The sequence below is a fragment of the Cricetulus griseus genome, chromosome 8 (assembly GCF_003668045.3).
Source record: "Cricetulus griseus strain 17A/GY chromosome 8, alternate assembly CriGri-PICRH-1.0, whole genome shotgun sequence".
Taxonomy (NCBI): Eukaryota; Metazoa; Chordata; class Mammalia; order Rodentia; family Cricetidae; genus Cricetulus; species Cricetulus griseus.
Genome location: NC_048601.1, coordinates 87,944,610 through 87,968,198, shown reverse-complemented (window position 1 = coordinate 87,968,198; position 23,589 = coordinate 87,944,610). Strand labels below are relative to the sequence as shown.

Genomic DNA, 23,589 nt, shown 5'->3' with positions numbered 1-23,589 from the left:
TTGACTCTTATTTTTGGCTTAGCATGCCCTTTAAATGATCTACCAGTATTTCAAAGTGTTTACATGCTTGATATTTGAGACCTTGTACATTGGAAATCTGAATCAAGCCTTGAGGTATGTCTGACTTGGTATTTGGCTGATAAGGGGACATGGTACCTTTGAACTGAGCTTTAGGCTTCTTTAGAATACCTCCCAGGAATGCTAGATTTCTGCTGGAACCAAGGGCAAAAAGTATTCATTTTGATAGGATTGTTCTCATAGTAAATAAATCATTAATAATGAGTCAACCTTAAGCTAAAACCACCCCTTCCCAGCCCTGCTGTAAACAGAGCTCGGTGTAGCTGTCATTTGCTGTAATGTCACATTGTATCACTCAGATTCAGGAGCTGCTGACTATTTTAGCCCATTTTGCAGGAATCAAGCATGCATTGTTGCTGGAGGCGTTCCTAAACAACTTGTTTAGCAAAACTATCTAGCATTTGCATGGGTGTGCAGAAAACCAAGATTAAAATATCTTAAGAGAGTTACTTTCCTTAAAAATAGCTCAGAGGGACTGGAGAGGTGGCTAAATGATTCAGAGCACTGGCTGCTCTTGCAGAGGACCAGGGTTCAATCTGAAGCACCCACAGAATGGCTCACAACTACCTATAACTCCAGTTCCAAGGGATCCTGCACTCTCTTCTACCCTCTGTGTGCACCAGGCATGCACACGTCACACAGACAAAACACTCATGCACAAAAAGAAATAAAACTTAAAAATCAACACACCCCAAACAGTGACTGTCTGGAAGCAGAGCAGTCCCATCTGAGAATATAATATTCTATATGTTCAAAGGAAACTGCCCTGTGGTGCGGGCCAGAACAGGGAAAACTGGCTTCCTGGTAAGCTATCTTTGACCTTGTGGGGGACACACACACAGCTTTGCATTACATTTCTTTGTTGTTATATTTTTTCCTTCTGTAGATTCCAATTATTTTAAATTTCAACAGTGGACTAACTGGACAAGTAAAGATGCCCCCCTACGCCCTGATCACCTCTATCCTGGCTGATTTTATGTCAACTTGATTCCAAGGTAGAATCATCTGAGAGGAGGGAACTTTAAATGAGGAAATGCCTCCTCCATAAGATCGGGCAGTAGGCAAGCCTATATAGCATTTTTTAAATTAATGATTGATGGGGGAGGGTCCAGCCCATTGTGAGTGGGGCCACCCCTGGGCTGGTGGTCCTGGGTGCTATAAGAAAGCAAGCTGTGTTTCTTTCTGAGATTGTCTTCAGACCCATTAGAAACAAACCAAGTGATTTAGTTACATTCAATACTTCCTTAAAAACCAGAGAATCACCACCCTAGTGTTTTTTTAACCACACACATGTCAAACATAGTTTTCTTGGAGATGGGAGATGTTCTGCAAAAATACACTGTACTGGACAGAAGCAAGAAGTGCAAAGACTGAATGCACACACTTAGGCGGACACATGCTAGGGCTTTTCTGTGTTGCAAAGCTAATGCCTTATACTTCAGTATGTATGTACTGAACTATTGAACCCATAGATAGGAAAGTTAGAAGAAAGGATTAGGGAGAACAAAAGCTCCAATTATCCCATGACTTAAAAAAAATACCTAAAGAAACATATGGAACATTTAAAGAATGAGAGAAGGGACCCTAACATCTGAAAAACCAATCCCACTGGAATGCTTTCCAATATATGGTTATAAACGCCACATATATAAAACCACAAGCTCCAGCAGAAGTCTGGGAGAGGCTGGGATCCCCCAGTGCTCACTCCTTCTAGGGCCTCCTTTGGGGAGTAAGATCCGGGTCAGTTTCCAGAGATGAAAGCTGTTTGGAAATCCTTCCTTCTGGGAACAAGGGGCCTTGTGGGAAGGGAACTTTTGACAGTCTCTATAATGATGGAGTAAGTGACACAGTCCTAAAGAGATCTGTGGTTCAGCCTGTAATAGCCTGAGCTTTGGAGGACATGAAGGGATGGAGAGCATTTCTGCAAGCAGGGAATCTCATTTTGTTTGAATACAACAGCTGTGTTCTGCTCCAGGCAAGCACTGTACAACTCTACACCTCTGGGAAGGAGTGCCAAATGGGAGCCATTCAGAACCACACCCCGGTCCCACCACCTTCTGCCACAACTTGTACTTGCAAGGGACAGTCTCACTCCAGGGCCTAGCCCTTTTCTGGTTGGAAACTTTGCAGCATGCAGGCATTTCAAGCTGGAGGGCTGAAATGTCACTTTTAAAAGCAGGGTTAAAGAGGTCACACAGCTGCAAATAATACTAGCCCAATGAAATTCAGATTCTAACTGCAGTGCACTTCAAGAATAACACAGGGACAGGAAACGAGCTGACCCTATCCTTCTACCAGCAAAGCTAAGCTGGAGTAAGCTGGAGAGAGAGAGAGAGAGAGAGAGAGAGAGAGAGAGAGAGAGAGAGAGAGAGAGAAAGGAAGACAAAGATTCACAGAAATGTAGACATACAAAGAGTTAGTTTTACATAAAGAAGACACATTGGAAGATAAAGACAGAGCCACTGGGAGAGATACAAAGACCTTTTCACAAAACCAGTGATTTTCTTGGACTGAAATTCAAGGGCATTTATTTTTTTTTGTATTTGAAGTTATAATGTTCAGGTTTGAAAAATCAAGATAGATTGGAAGTCCCAGAAGTAGTTTTCTCTCTCTCTCTCTCTCTCTCTCTCTCTCTCTCTCTCTCTCTCTCTCTCTCTCTCTCCCTCTCTCTCTCTCTCTTTGTCTTTCATCCTCAGCTTCTGCCAGTTCTCTTTCCTGACAACTCATCTGTGAAGGGTTCTGGTTTCAAATGGGTTGACTACTATGATCCTGTTTTACAGATGAGGAAATACGATGAGTTAGAGTGCTGTTCTTAAGTCTTAGCTTCAAACTGAGAATACAATTCCTTTCGACATCGAGCCTTGCGTCTTTGCTGTGAGATGGAGTTGGGCATTTTAGAATGCAATGACTGTAGAATGCGTTTGTGATGAGTGTGTTGGTTTCTTATTGTGTACAGTCTGTGCCTTATCTTTCTGAATAAAACAGAATTGGCTTTGCCTGTAATGAATTTAGTTAATTAAATCATCTTTGTTCTCAGAGAAAAGAGTATTGAATTGAAGCCTCATACAGTAGACTTCCTCAAGAACTCTCTTTTGGGAGTTTGGGGGAACAGTTTGCTACTCTGGAGCTCATTCAAGGGTTTGGGAGGCTCAACAATGTGGGGGGGTTGTTTCAGGAGAACTCTGCAAGAAGACTCCATCTAACCTCTTGGTAGGACAATAAATGATAGCCAAAGGTTAAACTTCAAGATCTATATTTTACCACAACCATGTAAATGATACCAGAGATGGATACGTCAGTAGGTCAGTGTTCACTGGCATTCAGTTTGTGACTTACCCATTCTTATCATTTTTAGTGCTAGGCTTTCAGATACAAGCAATGCTTTTAGTATTTTACCATTTCAAATCTCCTGTCACTGTGTGACTCTACTGGGGCAATTCAGGACCATTCCACTAAGATTAGAACTCAATGTTAACAAAGGATTGGCTATGCTGCCTCTGAGCTAGATAGATGTTGAAACATCCCCTTGGGTTGATCATTGCAAACCAGAGGATGCTGACTCTGGTTCAGATGTCACCCTGACATTTCAAGTATGTATTTAGATGTATTTAGGGTTTATTTTTTGGAGACACTCTAGGTTTTTAATAGTGTCTTCTTCTTGCAGTTGTTACCTTTTGGGACACAGTCATTCCAAGCATATCCTTAATGGCCAACAAAGCGTTTGAATAGATTGGTGGCCTCAGTCATTATGGACCAACTTCCCATTTTAGACCAGGAATTTGTGGGGTCAAACCCTGAACAAAGAAAGAGATTCTAGCTCACTTAGCAGCCAGAGGAATGCAGTGGCAGTGGAGGGTTTGAATTGTAAACCGAGCCTGTCATCTCCTTTTCAACTGGGAAAACCTCTGCTCACTTTGTGTGAGTCTAGACTGTGTTATTAGGATTTTTAATTGTTTTCCAAAAGGTTAAGGGAAACTAGACTCATGAAGCATTCGTTGTAGTTGAACAGTGAGTGAGTCTGACTTAAGGAAAAGGGCAATTAATATGGCACTATTTAAAACCTGTTAAGTGACGTGAGCATCTGCCACAGAGGACTGCTGCTTCTCACCAGTGCAGCCAAAGTCAGTATTTCTCAAAGGGTGCTTTATAAGGGCCATGCACAGCTGGGGGGGGGCACAGCTGGGGGGCGGGGCACAGCTTGGGGCGGGCACAGACAGCTCAGGAGCTCAGGTTTTCTTGGTTGTGATGTCTGTGATTAAGTGAATAGATAGAAACTAATTTCCTCCCACTTCTTTTTTATTCCCCCACCAAAAAGGAGTGTTGGCTTTCTCTTAAGGCTGGGGGAAACTTTAAGACTACAGCCAGAGACAAGAGGAGTCAGGGGCCCACACAACCTCAACCTCTCACCTCTCTGAAAACTTGGTACTGTTGCCTTCAGAGTTGAGAACAGAAGGCTGTTTGGGACAATTTATTGTGATGATTCAAGATTCATTATCCATTCCACAAATATTTATTGAACGCCTACTATGGAAGCTCTAGGCAATGGAGCCCAGGCTGTGGTGATTGCCAAACCAAACTTGGTTTATTAAAAAAAAAAGAAATCCCAGCCAGTAAAACTACTGAATGGGAAATGAGAGGATGAGGACCCAATGTGGACCAGCCTGTCTGAATCACTTGGCCCACTTGCTGGGTGATAAAAGAACCTGTGCAGAGCTTCAGTAGGGGGGTCTGAGAGTTTAATTATTGCACTATGCACTAGAAAAAACCATAATAATAGACCATAAAAATTAACCATGCCTCTTGACTAATGCATCAGACCAGATCATGCCAGTTGATAAAAGTAATGAGGCCTACATGGCAGAGTGGTTGCATTTAGAAAACCTACTGCAGGCACCTACGTGGGGAGGAATTAGCAAGTGAGTGTTGTTTGCCGAGTCTGCATGTGGGAACTGCAGACCATCAAAATTAAACAGTTGAGGTTTATCCAGTATACACAGACCCACTCACATCAGACCTCACTGATCCCTTAAAACATACTCTAAATTAGCAACGGCTGTATACCTCAAGACTTTTATCCCAATGTTAAGTTGCCAAACAGATTTGCTCCACACTTATTGCTTACCATGTAATAAATTGCTACAAGTTCATCTGTGTCTGGAAAATTAAAAGAATGATAGTAGTAACTCAGCAGAATGTACTGATGACTATATTGTTTGAGAAGAGACTTTGCATTTCTCATTTTGAGTCTCTGGGAGTATAAATTCTTGTTATTGACACATGTCACTACTTATCAAGCTATATTAGTCATAGTCCTTGAAACATGACAGCCGTACAATATAGGCTCAATCCCACAGAATAGGTCTGTGAGACTGGGCTCTGATATGCGCCCAAATATAAGCACCAGAATTTGATTCCAAGACATTTGAAGCAGAAAATTATAACTGATGATCAAGGAGGCCAATGCTGATGTCAACCAGAGCTGTAGAGTATTGGTACAATGAGCCTGGGTTTATGGGGGGGGGGAGCCAGCATGTTGGTGGGTCAAGGATTAGGATGGAGCAGCAGTTATAGTGGAACGACAACTTCTCCTTGGACTTAGTCCCTGAGTCTGGCCAATACTTTTCTCATGTTGGCTTCTTAAACTCTTTTTGAGACTCAGCAGTAGCTGTTGCTGGGACATTCGTTTAATTATCATTAATTACTACCTTCTGAGGTCAGCCATAAACATGCATGCATAGAACTATACCACTTGACTATTGTGTAGTCTTACTATTGATTGTAAACACACCCTTCCTTCATAACACTAGCAAAGTTCTCAAGTGACACTCAAGAAAGAGCCACACAGGCAAACAAGGGAATAAATTGTAATTTGTTAATTTTACACACAGGGGCTGATTCAGATTAGAGTGAGGTTCCAGTAACACCCACAAATTTCTCTTACCTCCAAGGTACCCTACTCTTCTCCACACGATTTCAAATGTCTTACAAGCTTCAAACCAAGGAATCAGATATAGGAACTAAGGGGCTGAAGATAACTATTGCTACCCCTATTGTAAGGGAGAGGAGGCTGAGACATGAGGCCACTGACATGCAGACCAGACACCCTGGTGCAGAAGCATTGCCAGGAAAACACTGAAAAGTCTTTGTTGTTGCTATTATTCTAGAAAAATACGGCAGATTTAATTGATGGATAAGCTAGTTTATTCTGTTTATTCTACTTCCCTAATAAAAATTATTCCATTTTACTTCTTGTCAAGGAAAGGAGGGATATTCTATGATCAGCAAGGCAAAGTTAAATAAATAAAAAATCAGAGAAGTTATTTTTGTTGCTCATATCTTTCTTCAGACAAGAGCAAGCAAAAAAGATTCCAAATACAGTTAGGTTTTATTTCTTCTCATAAGTATAATACAGTAAGGTCTAGAGGAACCTTTTGCATACATCATGAAAAAGTAGAGGAGAGGAGTTTAAAGGGTCCAAGGATTCAGACACTGTGTTTAAAGTAGTCGTGCTAATTACCCCAATTTGAACAGTAGAGGCTGCAGATGAGTTGTGAAATTTCTACCTTATACTTCATAAGTATGTGTCAATTGAAAAATAAAAATTGAAAACATTAACCCATAAGAAAAATACAAGTAAACACAAAAAGGTATTTACATTATAATGCTTAATATAGAAAAGCATTAAAGCTATGCTAATCCCTGTGTTGTGGGGCAGGCATGGGAAGTCCTTCCATAGCAGTGGTTCTCAAGCTTCCTAACTCTGCCACCCTTTAACACAGTTCCTCATGTTGTGGTGACCTCCAAACATAACATTAATTTTGTTGCTACTTCATAGCTGTAATTTTTCTACTGATGTTATGAATCTCATATTCGGATATCTAATATGTGACCCTGTGAAAGGGTCAGTTGACCCCTCACAGGAGCTTCAATCCAAAGGTTGAGAACCACTGTCCTATGGGAATGAGTGAGGCTTTGCTTAGTTGAAAATGCATGCCAATGGGGAAATTACAGTTGGGAGAGGGTTTACATTATTTCTCTGTTTTCAGTTCTGTGTTTTAGTGTCTGACTGGCAATGCTATCTAAGGTAAACATCCTCACTTTACATTTTAGAAAAGAGAGAGGGTGCATGTATTTTCCTAAAGAATAGTGTTTGGGAAAGAGGATGTAACATGTACAAATTAGATGTGTTTGCAAAGTGGGACTCCTCCATGATGCAAGCTGGCACTGTCTTCCTTTTGGAATCACCCACAGGCAGCATTTTAAAGAAACAGATTCCTCCCTGTGCTCAGGATTAAGGCAGTAGGGTTTAAAACTCAGCAATAGACCCACGTGCCATTAAAAGCACATGTAATACATATATACAAATCTAAAATTGGTTTAAAAGTATTTAGAAAATCATCTAAATAATGTAACAGAAATTTGCATGGTCCTTCCGGTCATTAAAAAGAAACAAAGCCAACAGCAACAGGTGTGCTAATCAGAGAGTCATGAGGACCACACTTTTTATTGGTATTCAGGGTCATTTGTAAAGGTGATTGTAACCATGCTCAATTTTTACCCGAACTGAAGTTTTCCTTCTGGCTATCCCGAGCAGCCAGTTTCTAAGTTCTCATAGGACTGCGAGGGTCAGGGTGGGGAGTGGGGGTGTACTTTGCCTTGGAATCTTGCTGAGAAGTTGAGGTCTTGCCTGGCAATAGCAGCCATCAGCCAGCTTTCCAGAGGTAGGCGTTAGGTTCTAGCATCGATATACCTTTTTCTTTAATATGCACTAAAGATAGCACTCTATGAACTTAAGTGGAGAGAAACAATAAACCGGAAACAGGGCCGTTATCACCATGCTCGTCTGTAACTTGCTCATTTTGGGGAATGGCTATAGAAGGCTCCCAATGATTGCCTTTCTCATGCATCTGAAGCAGAAGAGGGCGTTATTCATGGCTTTCTGTTTTCCTTTAATCCTTCAGATTTATGAGGAATCCAAGATGAACTTGGAGCAGGAGAGGCCGTTTGTCTGCAGTGCTCCGGGCTGCTCCCAGGTGAGTATGCGGGTCCTCATGCTTCTGCCTTCCCCTGGGACGGCATCGCTCATTTGAGCCGCCATGTCCATTGGATTTTCTTTCTTAGCTGAAATACTTTTCAAAGTATCCCTGATCATCAGCATCATGATTCTCATCCTCACTAACGCTAGATCACACTTTATAGTTTGAAATACTTCCCCTTTATCCCGAAAGGCAGCAATGTTGACATCCCTATGAGTAACTTCCTCCGGAAGCAAGCCAGATGCTCCGTGCCCACCATTTCCGCTGGGCAGTCATTCAGAAAGGGGAAGGTGGTGTGTTCTTCACAGCAGCCGATTGCATACATACTGAGGTTTTTTTGTTTTGTTTTGTTTTTTTGATGAGATGCCTCGTAGTTGTGAGTTGGATTCTGGATCCTTTTTGAGGAAAAGAATACCACTATGACTGTTCTCAAACTACAGTTCTTGGGCATAGAATTTTTAAGAGAAGAGGATATGTTCACATGAAGGATTGAATCTGAGGGCCTCTGATAACTCTCTTCAAATGTTTATTATAGGGCATGAACATAGTAAATGTTCAGTTAATACCCACTCTTGTTATCACTAGTGCTGCTGCTAAATCTGTTATATTAGATCCCATATTTATTACATGAAATTCAAATTTTATGTTTTATTTTTAAAACTTGAAGATGACTTTTTCTGCTCATGACTCAAGAGTCCATCTTTGGGTAGTACCATGTTCTAGGAATTTTGATATGTTAGAATTGTAGTTTTTATACCAGGACCTTTATTTTATGGGATATAGGACACATTTCAGAGTCTGAGCATACGCATTTTGCTAATGTGGAGGAAGATGGCATTCACTCCCTAATTTTCCTGTACCTTCAAGGAAACCAAGGCCCACACCCACCAGTTCATCCGATAAGGTTGGTAGTCTTATGTGGGGCAGTGTCTAAGGTCAGTTAGGAGTAAGATGAATACCCTTCTTATAGTTTGCCAGAGTTTGTGGAGGATTCTGGGAGAATTTGAGGAGAAGATTTGGAGGGACAAAGTCACAGAAACATAAAATATTGTCACTGATGTTATCAGCTGTTGAGCACCCAGAGTCTGGAATTTTCATCAGAGGTTTTTGTGCCAATATTTCTTTGTAACCTGTGAACAAGAAAAGGAGTAGACAAAAATATTTTGGAGCAAACTGATTTTGAAAGCCATTATGAAGCAGGAAATACTAGAGGAATGTGGACAGGTTGCTTGGTAACTGGGAAAATCCTGGTAGACAAGGACTTCTCATGGTAAATGTAGACAAGGGCTTCTCATGGTAAATGTAGACAAGGACTTCTCATGGTAAATGCAGACAAGGGCTTCTCATGGTAAATGCAGAGTATCTCTGTACTAAATTCAAACCTGGCTCCTAACTAAAACAGAACTCCCCCTCAGTTTCTTCAAAGGGAAGCCTCCTTGTCTAAAGGAGCTCAGACACTTGGAGGGGTTTCCTTTGCTTGGCTCTGACAATAGACATTACGCTTCATTTACTACAAGCCACCTAGACACTTTCTAGGTACCTACCTGTGTGTGTCTAGGCATTCTAGCTGCTTCTTGAAAACCACACTACTCCAACACACACATGTCTCTGCTCTCACAGACCTTCTGGTCTGGGCATCAGATATATAGTCATATGATAAAATTATGGACTAACTAGTTGATTGCAATTTTTTTCATAAAGAAGCAACAGACCACACTGGGGAACTCACTTTACTGGGGTAATTGGAAGGCTTCTCTATGGAACAACAACAAAATGAGGGGTCAGGCTAGGTTGGGATTCTCAGGTATATCCAGGGTTAGAATGCCAGTAAAGAGCTTCTAGCCATAGGTGGGATTCATGAAAGTCAGACAGGAGAGAGATTCATAAGTACCTGTACCACACACACTATCCCAAACTTGGCATTATTAACATCTAAGGCCAAGTGACGCTTTGATGTGGGCACTATTGTGTATTGTAGAGTGTTTGACAGCATCCCTGTCTCAACCCACCAGACCTCAAAAGCACTCCTCAGCTGTGACAACCGAAAGATCTTCATGTTTCCAGATGTCCTCTAGGGTCACACTTGTTCTGGTTGACAATGCTGTTGGTTTCATTGGGGTTTAGCCTTGCTCTTATGTACCCCTTCTGTTATGGATCCCCAGCTTCTAACTGATGCTCTCCCACTCTATTTCAGGCCTTGCTCTAAGCCACATTTCCCTTGCTGCATGCAGTCAGACAGGGTATAAATAAATCAACTCCATAGACGTGTAGTCACTGCTGTCCTACACTGTTGGAGCTGGGATTGTTGGAAGGCGGAGCAAAGGCTGTTGGGTTTGGCAGTTAGTTGCTTGCAGGAGACATGGGAGAGAGCAGAGGGTGGAGGCCTGATTGGAAGGGATTAATGAGTGAGTGGGTGGCAAGGGAGCTGAAGTGATGGCATAGAGGAGCCTTTCAGGAGCAGGAGGCAGTGCTGAAGCAGAGTGATCTAATGGCAGTCTGCTAAAGGATAGCCAGGGTAAATTTAGTCAAGAGGGAGAAACCAATGAGGGGGCAGGAAAGAGTAGGAGAGCTTGAAGGAGCAGTGCCAAGGAGATAGAGGGTACAAAGAATCCTGTGGGGCCGTGGACATCCTCAGTTAACTTGAGCCAGGAGGGGACAGAGGGAGAATTTGCCAAGTCGCATGCAAAGTCTGAGGGAACTGAGCATGGTTGACTTTTGGGGTCAAGTATTTTGTGTGTGTGGCACTGGGGATTTGAACTCAGGATCTTACATATCCTAGGCAAGTACTTTATCACAGACTCATACCCTGAGCTTGAACAGGCCCATTTTGAATGTTCTTGAATGTTTTGTTGAAGAAGGAAGTCAAGAGTTTTCTTTAGCAAGGCTAAGTGAACTGTGGAAAATGTTGGATAAATGTGAGAAATTAGGATTTATGGAGTATCCTTAATTTTAAGGGTTCAACCTCAAGCTTCCTCCACAGCTTTGGATGTGTAGATATGTCTGTAAGTCAGTGTCCCCTTTAAATGGAAGTGTTTCTTTTATCTTGACATGCTGTTATGAAACTATACCCATCTTTTACCTGAGTGAAAATGTAGCCATCAGCCAGTAGTTCCGAGTGTCATTGCTGGTGGCACATTAGTAACTCATGGACAAATCAACAGCTGTGATCATGACACTGCCCTCATGTCATCCTAGATGAGACAACAGAACTGTTAGTGCTTGTGTTGTCTTGGGGGAGGTGATGGAAGGGCTCCTCTGTGCCACTTTCTCTTCTTCTAGAGCAACTTTGGTGCATTGGGGATGGCCTCTGATACCTGGACGACCTTTTAGAATGTGATCTGAAAACGTGCTCTTTCTCTCAGAATTAACAAGGGCCAGCTTCCTATGTTCCTTCGTCCTTCCATTCTCTTAGAGCCTAGTGTCCCCACTCTCCTTTTATCCTGTGTTGCTTTCAACTCTCATGTCCATTTTACTGGGCTTTGCATTTATCTACAATTTGCTGTTTCTTGTCTCATTCAGAAAGCAACTTTAGTTAGTATGCAGTGCTATAGTCAAATACCTGTGATTCGGGCACTTAGGAGGCTAAGCAGAGGGATTCCGAGTTCTTGGCCACCCTGGGCTAGATAGTGAGCCCTTGTCTAAAAATAAATAAACAATAAAAAAATCTGGTTAACTAATTCATTCTGGTTGCTGTATGGTACTTACTTTAGCTTAAATCCACTAGTTTATAGAGTCAAAAATGGTTTATTATAAGCTGGAGAGCTCATTCAATGGTCAAGAGCAGGTAATGATATCACAGAGGACCCAAAATTTGTTCCTGGTACCCACTTCAGTTGGTGTGCAACTGCCTGTAATTATACGGGTGTCTGACATCCTCTTCCGGCATCTGTGGAACCTATGCTCACTTGTGTGTACCCCTCCCACGTCCACACCCCACAAATATATAATTTTTAAAAGTCTTTACAAAATATTGTAAAAAAACAACTTATTAAATCTGGAGAGATAGATCAGTAGTTAGAGCACTGGTTGCCATCTCAGAGGCCTGGGTCAGTTCCTAACACCTACATGGTGGCTCACAACTGCCTGTGGCTCCAGTTCCACAGGATATGTTGTCGTTTTGCAGCCTCTGTGGATTCTAAGCTCATTCATGGCACACAGACATACGGAGTTGGAAGTTTTTCTCTGTCTCGCCTGGTCCCACTTGACTGGTTTACTCCTGCCTGCAGATCGCCACAGCCACTTATGAAATAATCACTCAGAGGCTAATGTTAAACATAATTGTTTGGCTCAGGCTTCTTACTGGCAAGCTCTACATATAAATTAACCCATTTCTAATAGTTTAGTTTTACCATGAAGGTTCATAGCTTGTTATCTGATATCGTGCTTTCCTGGTGGCTACATGATGTCTCCCTGACTCTGCCTTCGTTCTTTCTCTATCTCTGTTTGAATTTCCTATCTGACTATATTCTGCCCTGTCATAAGCCAAAACAGCTTTATTCATCAACCAATAAAAGCAACACGTATTGGCAGCATTCAGAAGGATATCCTGCATCATCCACACATGCAGGCAAAACACTTAGGCACATAGAATAAATGCAAGTTTTAAAAATGGCTTATTAATGAAAGATACTATCATATTGCTTATAGTACATTAATTTCTCTCTCTAACTCCTTTTTACCAGTGTTAAATATTTGGTGTTAAGAAAATCAAGAGAATAGGTAATACAGAAACAGAAATACCTGAAGTTATATAAAGTCTATCTCTGTGTAAATGGAAGTCTTGTTGAAGGGTCACTTTTTGCAAACTCTTCAGAATATGATCAAAGCATCCAGTACATAAGCGATGCTTTGTACCAAGAACCACTTTCAGAACCTTGATCGGATTCAGCACAGTGAACTTCCCCGTTTGATCACAAATCCATTCTCCTTGTAGAAAATACTTAACCATGCCATACACCCTGAGTTCTAGGAGTTTCTTTTCAAGTTATCAAAGATTCAGAAATGTTCATTGGGTTGTATTATTTTCCTATATTTATATTTGATTTTAACTTTATATTTATATTTGATATTAAACTTAAATAAATAAAAACTCCATTCAGTTCAGTCATTACAAACAGATCCATCTGAGCCAGGGTAGACTAGCATCTGCTCAATAACAAATTACAGCCAAACCACAAAGCTTATGTCTGTTGCTGATGGCTATATTTTTATTGTAAATTTTTAGGAAACACGTTTTTCTCCTATAGAATTCAATATAACCCTTGAGAGATTTACAGTTATTGAGGGGGCACTATTCCTGGTATGAGTCACCTTGCTATACCATGAGTAAGCGGGGGTAATGACAAGAGGGTTTTACACCAGAGACCAGTCACTTGCCTCTGGAAGATAGGTCATTTGCCTTCATGATGAGTCATTCACATGGCCCTATTCAACATAGGAGAGCCAGAAATGGCCCCAAATAATTGGAAGCAACATTTTTGATAACCCTAACATCATTCCCTGAAAATTTCAAATAAATACAGCCTGACTACAGTATGTACACTATAGAACATCCCAAATAATTTGTCATGTTGCTATAAAATCATATATATAATTTGAAAAAAAACCCAGATAATATGGGGACTGGGCCTTCATAAACAGAAACATACCGTAAAGACATCATGGTGTACATTAGTAGATATATTTTAAAAATTAAGCATGGCATGGAGTTCTTTCCCAAAGTCTGACATAAATCAAAATTCTTTCTATGTCATGCGTTTCTCTTATTTTTGGTTAATCTGTAGATAATGTCTAACATACTTATCATGCCTTAGACTTAATTTTACACTGCTATGTAAAGCAGTAACTATTACAGAAAAGTTCCACATGGTTTTACATATTCCCAGTGCTATCCAGATCTCCATCCCTTTTCTCATTCTGGATGTTATACTCTCTACTGTCGTTAGTTACATTTCAGGACCACGAGAAGCATCCCTTTCAACGCTGTTGTCTTTTCTTAGAGACTTCCTAAGAGAGCCAGGCTCTAGGGCACAGTGCAGTGTGTGCTGTTTCAGGACCTTCAACAGGGCCCCTTTGCACTTTCTGTTTCATTATTTAGCAAAGGATAAGACAAAGTTCAAAGTCTTTGAACTTGAAAAGTTTTCTTCCCCCAGATGGAAACATCTAGTTCTCAAGAAACACACAGATTCTGCAGTTCCCTGGCAAGCCATTTGGGCTTATGTAAGAAGCAGAGGACTTTGTGAAAGTCTTAGGGAACTGAAGAATGACTAGAAGCAGAGACCACTTATCAGTGTTCCTCTGTTGCATAGGCAAGTCCTTTGATAAACAAATGGGCATGACAAGGCACAGGTTTGCACATAGTTGGGAGAACACACACGCGCGCACACACACACACACACACACACACACACACACACACACACACACACACACACGCACGCACACAAGCACATGGGTGTAAATAAGCATGGAACTAGGAACTGTATTTGCTTGTGTGATAAAGTTTTTTTTTTCAGAGCTGATTTTTTTGTCTTGTTTTTGATGCGGAGTGTCTTTTTCTCTGTGATGTCACGTATGTGTTGCAAACTGAATGTCTTCCGTTCCTCTCTTTACTCAACAGCGTTTCCCAACAGAGGACCATCTGATGATTCATCGGCACAAGCATGAGATGACTTTGAAGTTTCCTTCAATAAAAACAGACAATATGCTATCAGGTAAGAAAGAATCAGGCAAGGAAGGGTTGGGGATCAGATTAGTTCCATCTAAGATACTCATGTTTTGATGGGTTACAGCCCAGTGGTAAATCAGTATTTTGAAAGTATGTATGTCTATTTTATAGCAGAAATATGATCAGCTAGAACCACAGTTACCTAAACAATTGAACTGGCCCCCACCCCCGTGTGTGTGTGTGTGTGTGTGTGTGTGTGTGTGTGTGTGTGTGTGTGTGGTCTTAGGTAGCCCAGGCTGTCATCAAACTTGATATGTAGCCAAGGATGCCTTTGAACTCCTAATCTTTCTTTCTGCCTCCACCTCCTTGGCTCTGAGGCTGTAGGTAAGGGTCACTGCATCTGATGTAACTTCTCATTTTTACATGTTTCACTGAAACTTGGTTCTGTGTTACTTTAAAAATTTATGCCTTAGCCACACAGGTATCGGATGCAATCTTAGACTCTCTAATGTACTGCTCTGCGGATATGTAGATTGATCAATTTTCTGCCTTTGTGGATACTGGGTAGACTGGCATGTGAAAACCTGGTTAGAATCAAGCTCATCAGTGATATATATGTCACATGAATGCTGTAGAGAGTCACTGCCATGTGGCTTTAGCGGCAGGAGCACAGGAGATGCTCCAAGAAGGTTTGTTTCCTTAAGAAATAATACTTGCCTCTTAAGTAGATGGTTAAATGAGCTTATGCATAGAAACAGGCTCAATGAATGAGAGAAAAACAAATAATAATTAGTCCATCAAGTAATTCCCATTCCTTCCCATGTTAAAAGGAAAATGGAAAAATAATGGTGTATGAGTGAGGAACTTGAAAGCTAGTCTGGGCTCTGCCTTGACTGAATGACCTTGAACAGATAATTTTAAACCTTTTTAGGTCTCAGTTTCCTTTTCCATGAAATGGGATGATTGTATCTTTGCAGCATGTTTCACTAACTGGATGTGAAGGACTAGGGCAAGAGGTCAGAGTGTTTCACAGATCTGAGCAGGGCGACCAGGTCATTTTCTTCTCACAAGAACTGTTTGACCTGCACCCCTGTCTCCCTGACATGGAGAAAGTGAGCCATCCCCCTGTGTCCACATTTTGATAGCCGTCAGAAGGGAAACCCACTTCTCGTATGTATTAGTATTTTTCTTGCACTTGAAATTTCTAGGGATTGGATTGCCATTATTGTTAAGTCCTATGCAAATTGCCAGTTTTTACCATGAAGGGTACAAAGAAACTGGAATGGTTATCCTGGAATCAGCAAACAGGTGAGTGCTGAGGTCCCTTGATCCTCAATGCCCTGCTGATGCAGACTGGGCTACTGCTTTCATCACCAGGCTGTGCCAGGTTAGACATGTGAGCAGATGGGTTTGTGTTAGAGGCACCACAGCTTCTCAAGCCACTAGAGATCTGTCACTGGTGCCAATGCTCAAAGGGGACCTCTTCCCTCTTCTTTGTCACTGCCCACCACCACACTCTATTCTCTGCCCTTGTTTGTTTCCTTTTTGAATAAATAAACTGATGTTCAGAAACTGATTTGGGTTTTCGTGAGTTTAAAGAGGTGCAAAAACTCCCATGGGAAAGAGACAGAGAAGACTAGAAGGTTATGTTGGATGCTGTCACTTACTGAAGTCTGTTAAGGTACACAGAGTCTAACATCATGTTTAAGAAGTGAACATGAGTGCAGAAGCAGTAATTTCCAGTAGTTCAACCTATAGCTTATGCCTAATTTTCCCCAAATGGATCCCGAGAACAGGTTGCCTAGTAGAGCAGTGGGCATATTCAAGAGAAGCCAGTATGTAGGGTATGTGGCTAACGTGGCAACCAGCAGCATGGGTAGTGTCTTTCAGACAGGATAGCCTGACTCTACAAAGAGTCTCATCTGAACAACTGTAAAACAGCAGTTCAAAGCATGTGACCACTGGAACGATGGGGAGAGGCTCTTTTGTCTACACTGCCTAAAACAGATTTCTGATCAGTCTCCTGAAGTCTGTCCATTGTTTGTCCTGGACTTTTGTTTGGTTTGTGGGTCTTACTGACAACTATCAGTAGACCAGGTGAAAAATAATTAATAGCATAAAAACCTAATTTTTATTATGTGAAATTTGTTATGAAAAATGGAGAAACAGGTAAACACAAAGAAAACATTATGACGAAGGCAGTGGCACATTTTATTTGATCCCTCCTCTTTGTATTGAAGTTAATAAGGAATGACTTTACACTCCAGTGAAGTACTAATTTCAAAACTCATTTCTCACTTTTTGTGCTCAGTTTTATGGGGCTTTCTGGGATAGAGAGATGTACAGTCCAGATCCTTGTTTCTGTATTTAGAGAGCTAATGCTGGCTGTGTGTTGCATTCCAGGACTGTCCACGATGAATTGAAATAGGCTTTCTGTTGAATATTTGGACTTTAATGATTTTTGTTCCAGGAAGTTTGACCAAATTATGTATTTATTCCCCCAAATCTAAATTTTATAATTAAGGGTTTAGCATATTTACGATTATAAACTTGATTGAAGTTTTGGGCATCTGTATCTTGATTTGTTTCATTAAGAGCTTCCCTTGTCACTAAAATTTGTCCACTAAAATATTATTTGTCTTAAGTCTTTTTTGTGTCTCATCATGAAGATGATAGTAGAAAACAAATAGTAAATGAACATCAAGCAAAACTCTGCAAATTCTTCTTGATCCATTTTTCAAACAGTATCTAATTGCACAAAATTACATTTCAGATGAAGTGGAAATTGGTATATCATATGAAGAAAACACTTGTTAGGTGTGCATTTGTATGGCTAGTGTTAGGGTGTCTTTTGTCGGGGGGTTGAGACATGGTTTCTCTGTATAGTTTTGGAGCCTATCCTGGCACTTGCTGGCCTCGAACTCACAGAAATCCGCCTGCCTCTGCCTCCAGAGTGCTGAGATTAAAGGCGTGTGCCACCAACACCCGACTGTGTTAGAGTGTCTTGTTAGTCTCTATTTTGTAGTGTTACTGCATCTTCACTGTTTGAAACTATCATAAAGAAGATGGTACAATGTCACAGATTCATGAGTAAGTTTCCAGAGATGCGTATATAACTTGGTTCTAGAATGCTTGCTCAGCATGTATAAAACCCTAGCAAGGTTTGAACCTCCACATTCTCTATTTAAAAACATTTTTTCTGACAGATGTGAAATATTTATTTTTCTGTGAGATGTATTTTATACAGGTTGAGTGGAGTATACTATTCAAAACTGTCACTGATCTTTGCCATGCCACAGAGAGTGACAGGTATTTAAATGAGTCTGCTCTTCTAACTAGAGTAGAAACACAGACTCCTCACTATAAGTGGGTAGATGAGGACATGAGTGGGGTGGTGGTACTGGCTTGGAGGTGCAAAAGGATCCATTCACCCTTTCCAGCTGTGGTCTCTCATTCTTATCTGCTCCATATGGTACATTTCCAGAGTTCATTGATGATGGTGGTCACAAGTCTTGGCTTTCAATTGTCCTTGTTTAAATGAAATATAGCTTCATGATGAAGAAAGTTGCAATATAGGTTTTTGTTTTCTTAAGATTTATTTTATGTGTATGAGTGTTCTGCTTGAATGTATGTATATTCCTGGTTCCCATGGAGATCAGAAGAAGGCACTGGATCTGGAGTTACAGATGTTTATGAGCCGCCATGATGGTGCCTGGACCTGAACCCTCGTCATTTGCAACAGCAGCAAGTGCTCTTTATTGCTGAGGTGCCTCTCCAGTCCCAAGATACAGAAGATGTTAAGTGGATTTGGAGGAGAGAATTTGTAGAACACAATTTCCTTCTACATGTAGATAACAAAATTATTGAATTTTATATACACAGACCCATTCAACTGAAAAATCTCAGTCTGACTTTGTCAGAGATGGAAAAAAAATGGCACAAAGGGCTACTTTAATTGGACTGTCATTGGGTACTGGGGAATTCTCATCTTACCTGTCAAGCAGATCCAGCACACTATTATTTTTACAGCGTTCTAAGGTTCTATATAGGAAAAAACAAACAAAAAATCAGAAAGAAAATCAAAGTGCCAAGGTGCAACATTATCTATAGCCAAAAAATAGGTTAATATTTCAAATGAGAGTCCAACTGGGGGAAGAACAAAAAAGATCTTTTGTAGTTCATTCCCCCATATTCCAGTCATAAATCCTGGGGCCTGTAAGTTAAGAATTTCCTGTGGAGACAGTGGGAGTAGGACTGCCCTCTGAGGTAGGCCTTCGTAAGCATACATGTGAGTAAGATGGTAGATTTTGCTGTGTACAAGGGAAGATAAAATTGGAGTGTCTTGAATCTTTCCCAAAAGCTTAACCCTGCACCTTGGGTGGGAAGCCTGAGAGAGATAGACATGATGTGGTAGTTTGAATGTAATTAGCCCCCATGAGCTCATTGGGAATGGTACTAGTAGGAGGTGCGGCTTTGTTGAAGTATGTGAGGCCTTGTTGGAGGAAGTGTGTCACTGTGGGGGTGGCCTTGAGGTCTCCCATGCTCAAGATACTCCAGGAGTCTCAGTTTACTTCCTGTTGCCTGTACATAAAAATGTAGAATTCTCTGCTCCCCGAGCACCATATTTGCCTGCACACTTCAATGTGCCACCATGATGAGAATGGACTAAACTTCTGAAACTGTAAGATACCCCAATTAAATGTTTTCCTTTATAAGAGATTCTGGGTCATGGTGTCTCTTCACAGTAATAGAAAATGGAAACCCTAACTAAGACACATGGGGAAAGGCTTTCAAATACCTAGCAACCCTACAATCAGACATTGTGACCCAGTTAATGAAGTTAGAACAGACACAGGCAATGTAAGAGAAGACAGACTACAGCTGGCCCACCACCACCATTCATTCAACATCTAGTAAGTGCCTATCAAGATCTTGCAGTGTCCATGGCTGGACATAGGGTACATGGTACTTACAATACTCAAGTAATCTAAGGAGGAAAATAGATGATAATCAACTCCTTAACAACTTACATAAGTAAGTAAGGGAAGATTGATTAGTGACAAGTGCTGTGAAGCTTGGCAATGTGACAGCAAGTATCTAGCAGGCCACTTGAGGGTGGGTGTCCAGGAAAACTCAGTCTTTGTGACAAGACCTGATGACTAGTAGTAGTGTAAGACCCTCGGAAAGCCCAGGCTTCCAGAATCTTAGCCCAGGACCTCGGCCACCCCAATCACAGAATGGAGGCGAAAGCTTGATGCAAGTTGCATGAGGCTTTATTGTAGTTTAACGAGCTAACCCCATGTTAGCTCGGGTCTTTCACCCCTCCCTCCATGGCGGATGGCTAGAAAAGACAGTTTGAAGCCGCTGCGCACAGATCTTTATAGGGCAGCATAAGGGGAGTGTCTAGGTGTATGCACAGGCTCACGATTGGTGTGCCTCCAGGCTTGGAGGGCTTGCCCTGTGTTGATTGGTCAACTGGTTGTTATGGCCCATAGGCCCTCCCAGGGTGGTTGCTATGCTCTCTACGCCATTGCTGTGCGCTTGTCCGTAAAGCACACCCAGAGTCGTAAAGCATAGCGCCACCAGCTAACTTCTGATTAGCTCCTTGTCATGAGACAGGCATCTGACTTTCTAGTGTCTAGAACAAGGTCATAGAAGCACATGTTCGACCGTTATGGCTGCCAAAAGGGAAGCTGGTTCCTTCAGTAGTATGGGCTCAGAAGTCCTATCTCCTGCCTTCAGAATTGTGGGGGACCAAAATCTTTCCATTATGGAATATTTTGAGATCCGGCCTTTGGTTTCACTAAACATGGAGCACTGGAAAGCTCTGGCCCATTGTTGTATTGTTAATGCCAGTAAGGCTATTGCTGTTTACCATGGCCTCAGGGTAATATGCCTCTTATTTGCATATCTATGCACCTAAGCATCTGAATAGGCCTGCACCTGGGCAGGGAGATCAGAGGTGTGTGAATAACTTGTAAGGATAGAAGGTTGGTAGTTAAGGGGCGAGCGGCCAGAGCAGCGAGAAAACAGAGAAATGGTTGCCTCGTAGTATTAGCAGGATGGTTGAGGGACACCAGAAAAGATGGCTAATAAAGAAATGACTCTAGTTCCACAACATGGAACTGAGAGCTCTCTGAAGATGACAAGATGCCTGTGTTTGGTCTTTATCGCCATTGGGTTGCTCGAAGCTTCCAGGTCCACACACCCCCACTCAGGTAGAATCTCATGAACTAAGGCTGAGACATGCTGGGTCATGACAAAGAATATGGTGGCAATGCGGTAAGGTACATGTTTGTAATCCCAGGGCTAAGGACACAAAGCCATATGACAGATGTAGCATAGACAGCTGTCCCTGGAGTGGTGGAGACACAGGAGGGAAGAAAACACTGCCTACTTTCACCCTTCCTTCCCAGACTCTCTACACTCATCTGGTATAAACGGTGAGATAGTTACTGGGGACTCAACCATGTCTCCAGATAGATTCTAGAATCAGCATATCACTTACAGTAGACTTGAAACCTAATTCTTGTGGTGAAGGAAGAAAGAATGTGATTTAATGAAATGGGACATTTGTCTGCAAAGTGTTGATCATGATTATCCAAAGAAACCCAAATCATTGCTCATAGCTCTTTGAAGAATACTCTACTCAATAATTCATAGGCATTTTAAGGAATTTTCCAAAGGGAAGATGTCATATCACTCCAAATCACCTTGAAAATAAGTTGAAACTTAAAAAAATTGCCGGAGGGAAGAAACGTAAAACACACACACACACACAAAAAAAAAAAAAAAAAAAAAGCCAAAGCATATTAGTAATTTCTCATATCTGAGTGAATCAAAGCTTTACAGCACAAGAAATGGCAAGGATGACCTGGGCCCAAAGGCAGCACAATGGTAGTGCTAGCTAGCATATTGTCTTGCCCTGTGCTTGCAATCTGTGCCTTGTCCACTGTAAACTATATGTTCTTTAATCCCCGTGCCCTTCCTCCCATATGATGAAATGTCCCTTTCCAAATTCCTTGTCATTTTCTTGCTGCACATTGAGATTTAGAGTTACAGGCTAAGTTTTGGTTCTGTTCTAAGCTAAAGTTGGTAGTTAATCTAGGGACTGCCTTTTCTTCTATGGGCACCTTAGCTCTAAGCCTTCCAGCAGCATAAATAGTGAAAGCGTAGGAGGAGATTCTAACACATGAGTGATTCAAAGACCACAGAGACGTGTTTGAAAATCACTCTGTCTCTTTCACTGTGGTCAGAAGAAAACTGGTGACTATTGGCATTTATGGGGGTTGTCAGTTTCTCACCCATGTTTCTAACTGGCCAAGAAATACACTTTTGAATCAGACACTGAATGAATTGAGGCCTTGTTCTGCAGAATTACTTTTATATGAAAAACATGTTCATACTCTGCTTCACCTGGAAGCCAGCTCCTTTTGAACGAAGCCTATAGGAGAACTCATACAATTAAGGACAAGTGGAAATGGGAGGCCTTAGCGGCCTCCATTCATGGCATGTTATTGTGATAAAATTACTTCCTATCTCTTGTTCCCTCAGCTGGCAGAGCTGTGATGTAATGGTGTAAATACCCCTTGCGCCAGCTCCATGTCTCAAAGCAAAGTGAACTCATGTTCCAATTGCTTTTGAGCACTTGTAGTTCATGGCTGGTGGCGAAGCTGCACTTGTTTAGTTTAAGTCAACTTCCCAGTCATACAGAGCTAACGGGCCCAGGCTGCCAAAGAACCCCTCATCCACACATTTTTCCCATTGAGTCACAGATACTGGCAAGGCCATCTGGTCTACCAGTTCTTCATGTTGTCAACAAATAAATCAAGAGTGTGACGATGTCCCATCTCTGCACAGGGTCAACTTAGCCAGAACTATTTTTATGTATGCCAAGACTATTGTCTAAAACCAGGTTCACCCTGTCTTGCCTTGTGATGGCACTGTCCTAAGGGAAACAGCAATGTCAGTATTGCTGATAGGTCCTTCTGCTCCTGTGTAGTCACACACAGAGGTACATTGGTTGCCAGAAAGAAGCCTTGCTGAACTCCATACAGTTCTGCCAGACGTTCCTGGCCTCTTATAAAGACAGTGAGTCTGAAAGATCATTTAGTGTAAACTCTCCTAAGTAGATCTTTATTAAAAGGCAGACATGAGCAAAGTTAAAATATATTAATAAAAACATTGATGAAAATTCGAGAAATGTAACTGTAAAAATATAAGAAATATATAAAATTACCCTGCCTTTCAACTTTCTTACTAAAAGAAAGATACTAATTTTAATTATTTTTTCCTATTGATTTGAACCACCTTCTTTTAAATTTTTATTTTTATGCTATGGGTGTTTTGCTTGCATCCATATCTATTCAACATATGTGGGCCTGGTATGTCTGCAGGCCTACAGAGGGCCTCAAATCTCTGGAACTGGAGTAATGGATGGTTGTGATCCACCATGTGGATCCTGGAAATTGAACCTAGGTCTTTTAACCTCTGAGCCATATCTTCAGCTCCCTAAGCCATTTTCTTGAGGAATTCTACCAAGCCACACTGTATTGTGCAAATAATTTTATATATATATATATATATATATATATATATATATATTAATATTAATTATATATATTAATATATATATGTCATGAATTCAAAATACCTAGTGAGATCTTAAACTTTTATGTATATATGTATGTACATCACATGCAGGCAATGAGATCTTTATGTTATTGGTGATCACTAACAGCTTGGTATCAAATGCTGCAAAATTCCTTTGCATCACCCTAGTCTGTTATATAGCTCATAGGTGATAAC

At 41.2% G+C, this 23,589-nt stretch overlaps 1 protein-coding gene across 1 annotated transcript in view; it reads left to right on the top strand.

The window, feature by feature from the left end:
- The first annotated feature begins 8,045 nt into the window (after positions 1 to 8,045).
- The window catches only part of Creb5 (cAMP responsive element binding protein 5), a 315,064-nt gene continuing 299,520 nt past the window's right edge, over positions 8,046 to 23,589 (top strand). The window contains exons 1-2 of the mRNA XM_035448718.1: positions 8,046 to 8,111; positions 14,734 to 14,827. Of these exons, the coding sequence (XP_035304609.1) occupies positions 8,058 to 8,111; positions 14,734 to 14,827 (148 nt within the window). The 5' untranslated portion in view covers positions 8,046 to 8,057. The remainder of the gene's footprint in view (positions 8,112 to 14,733; positions 14,828 to 23,589) is intronic.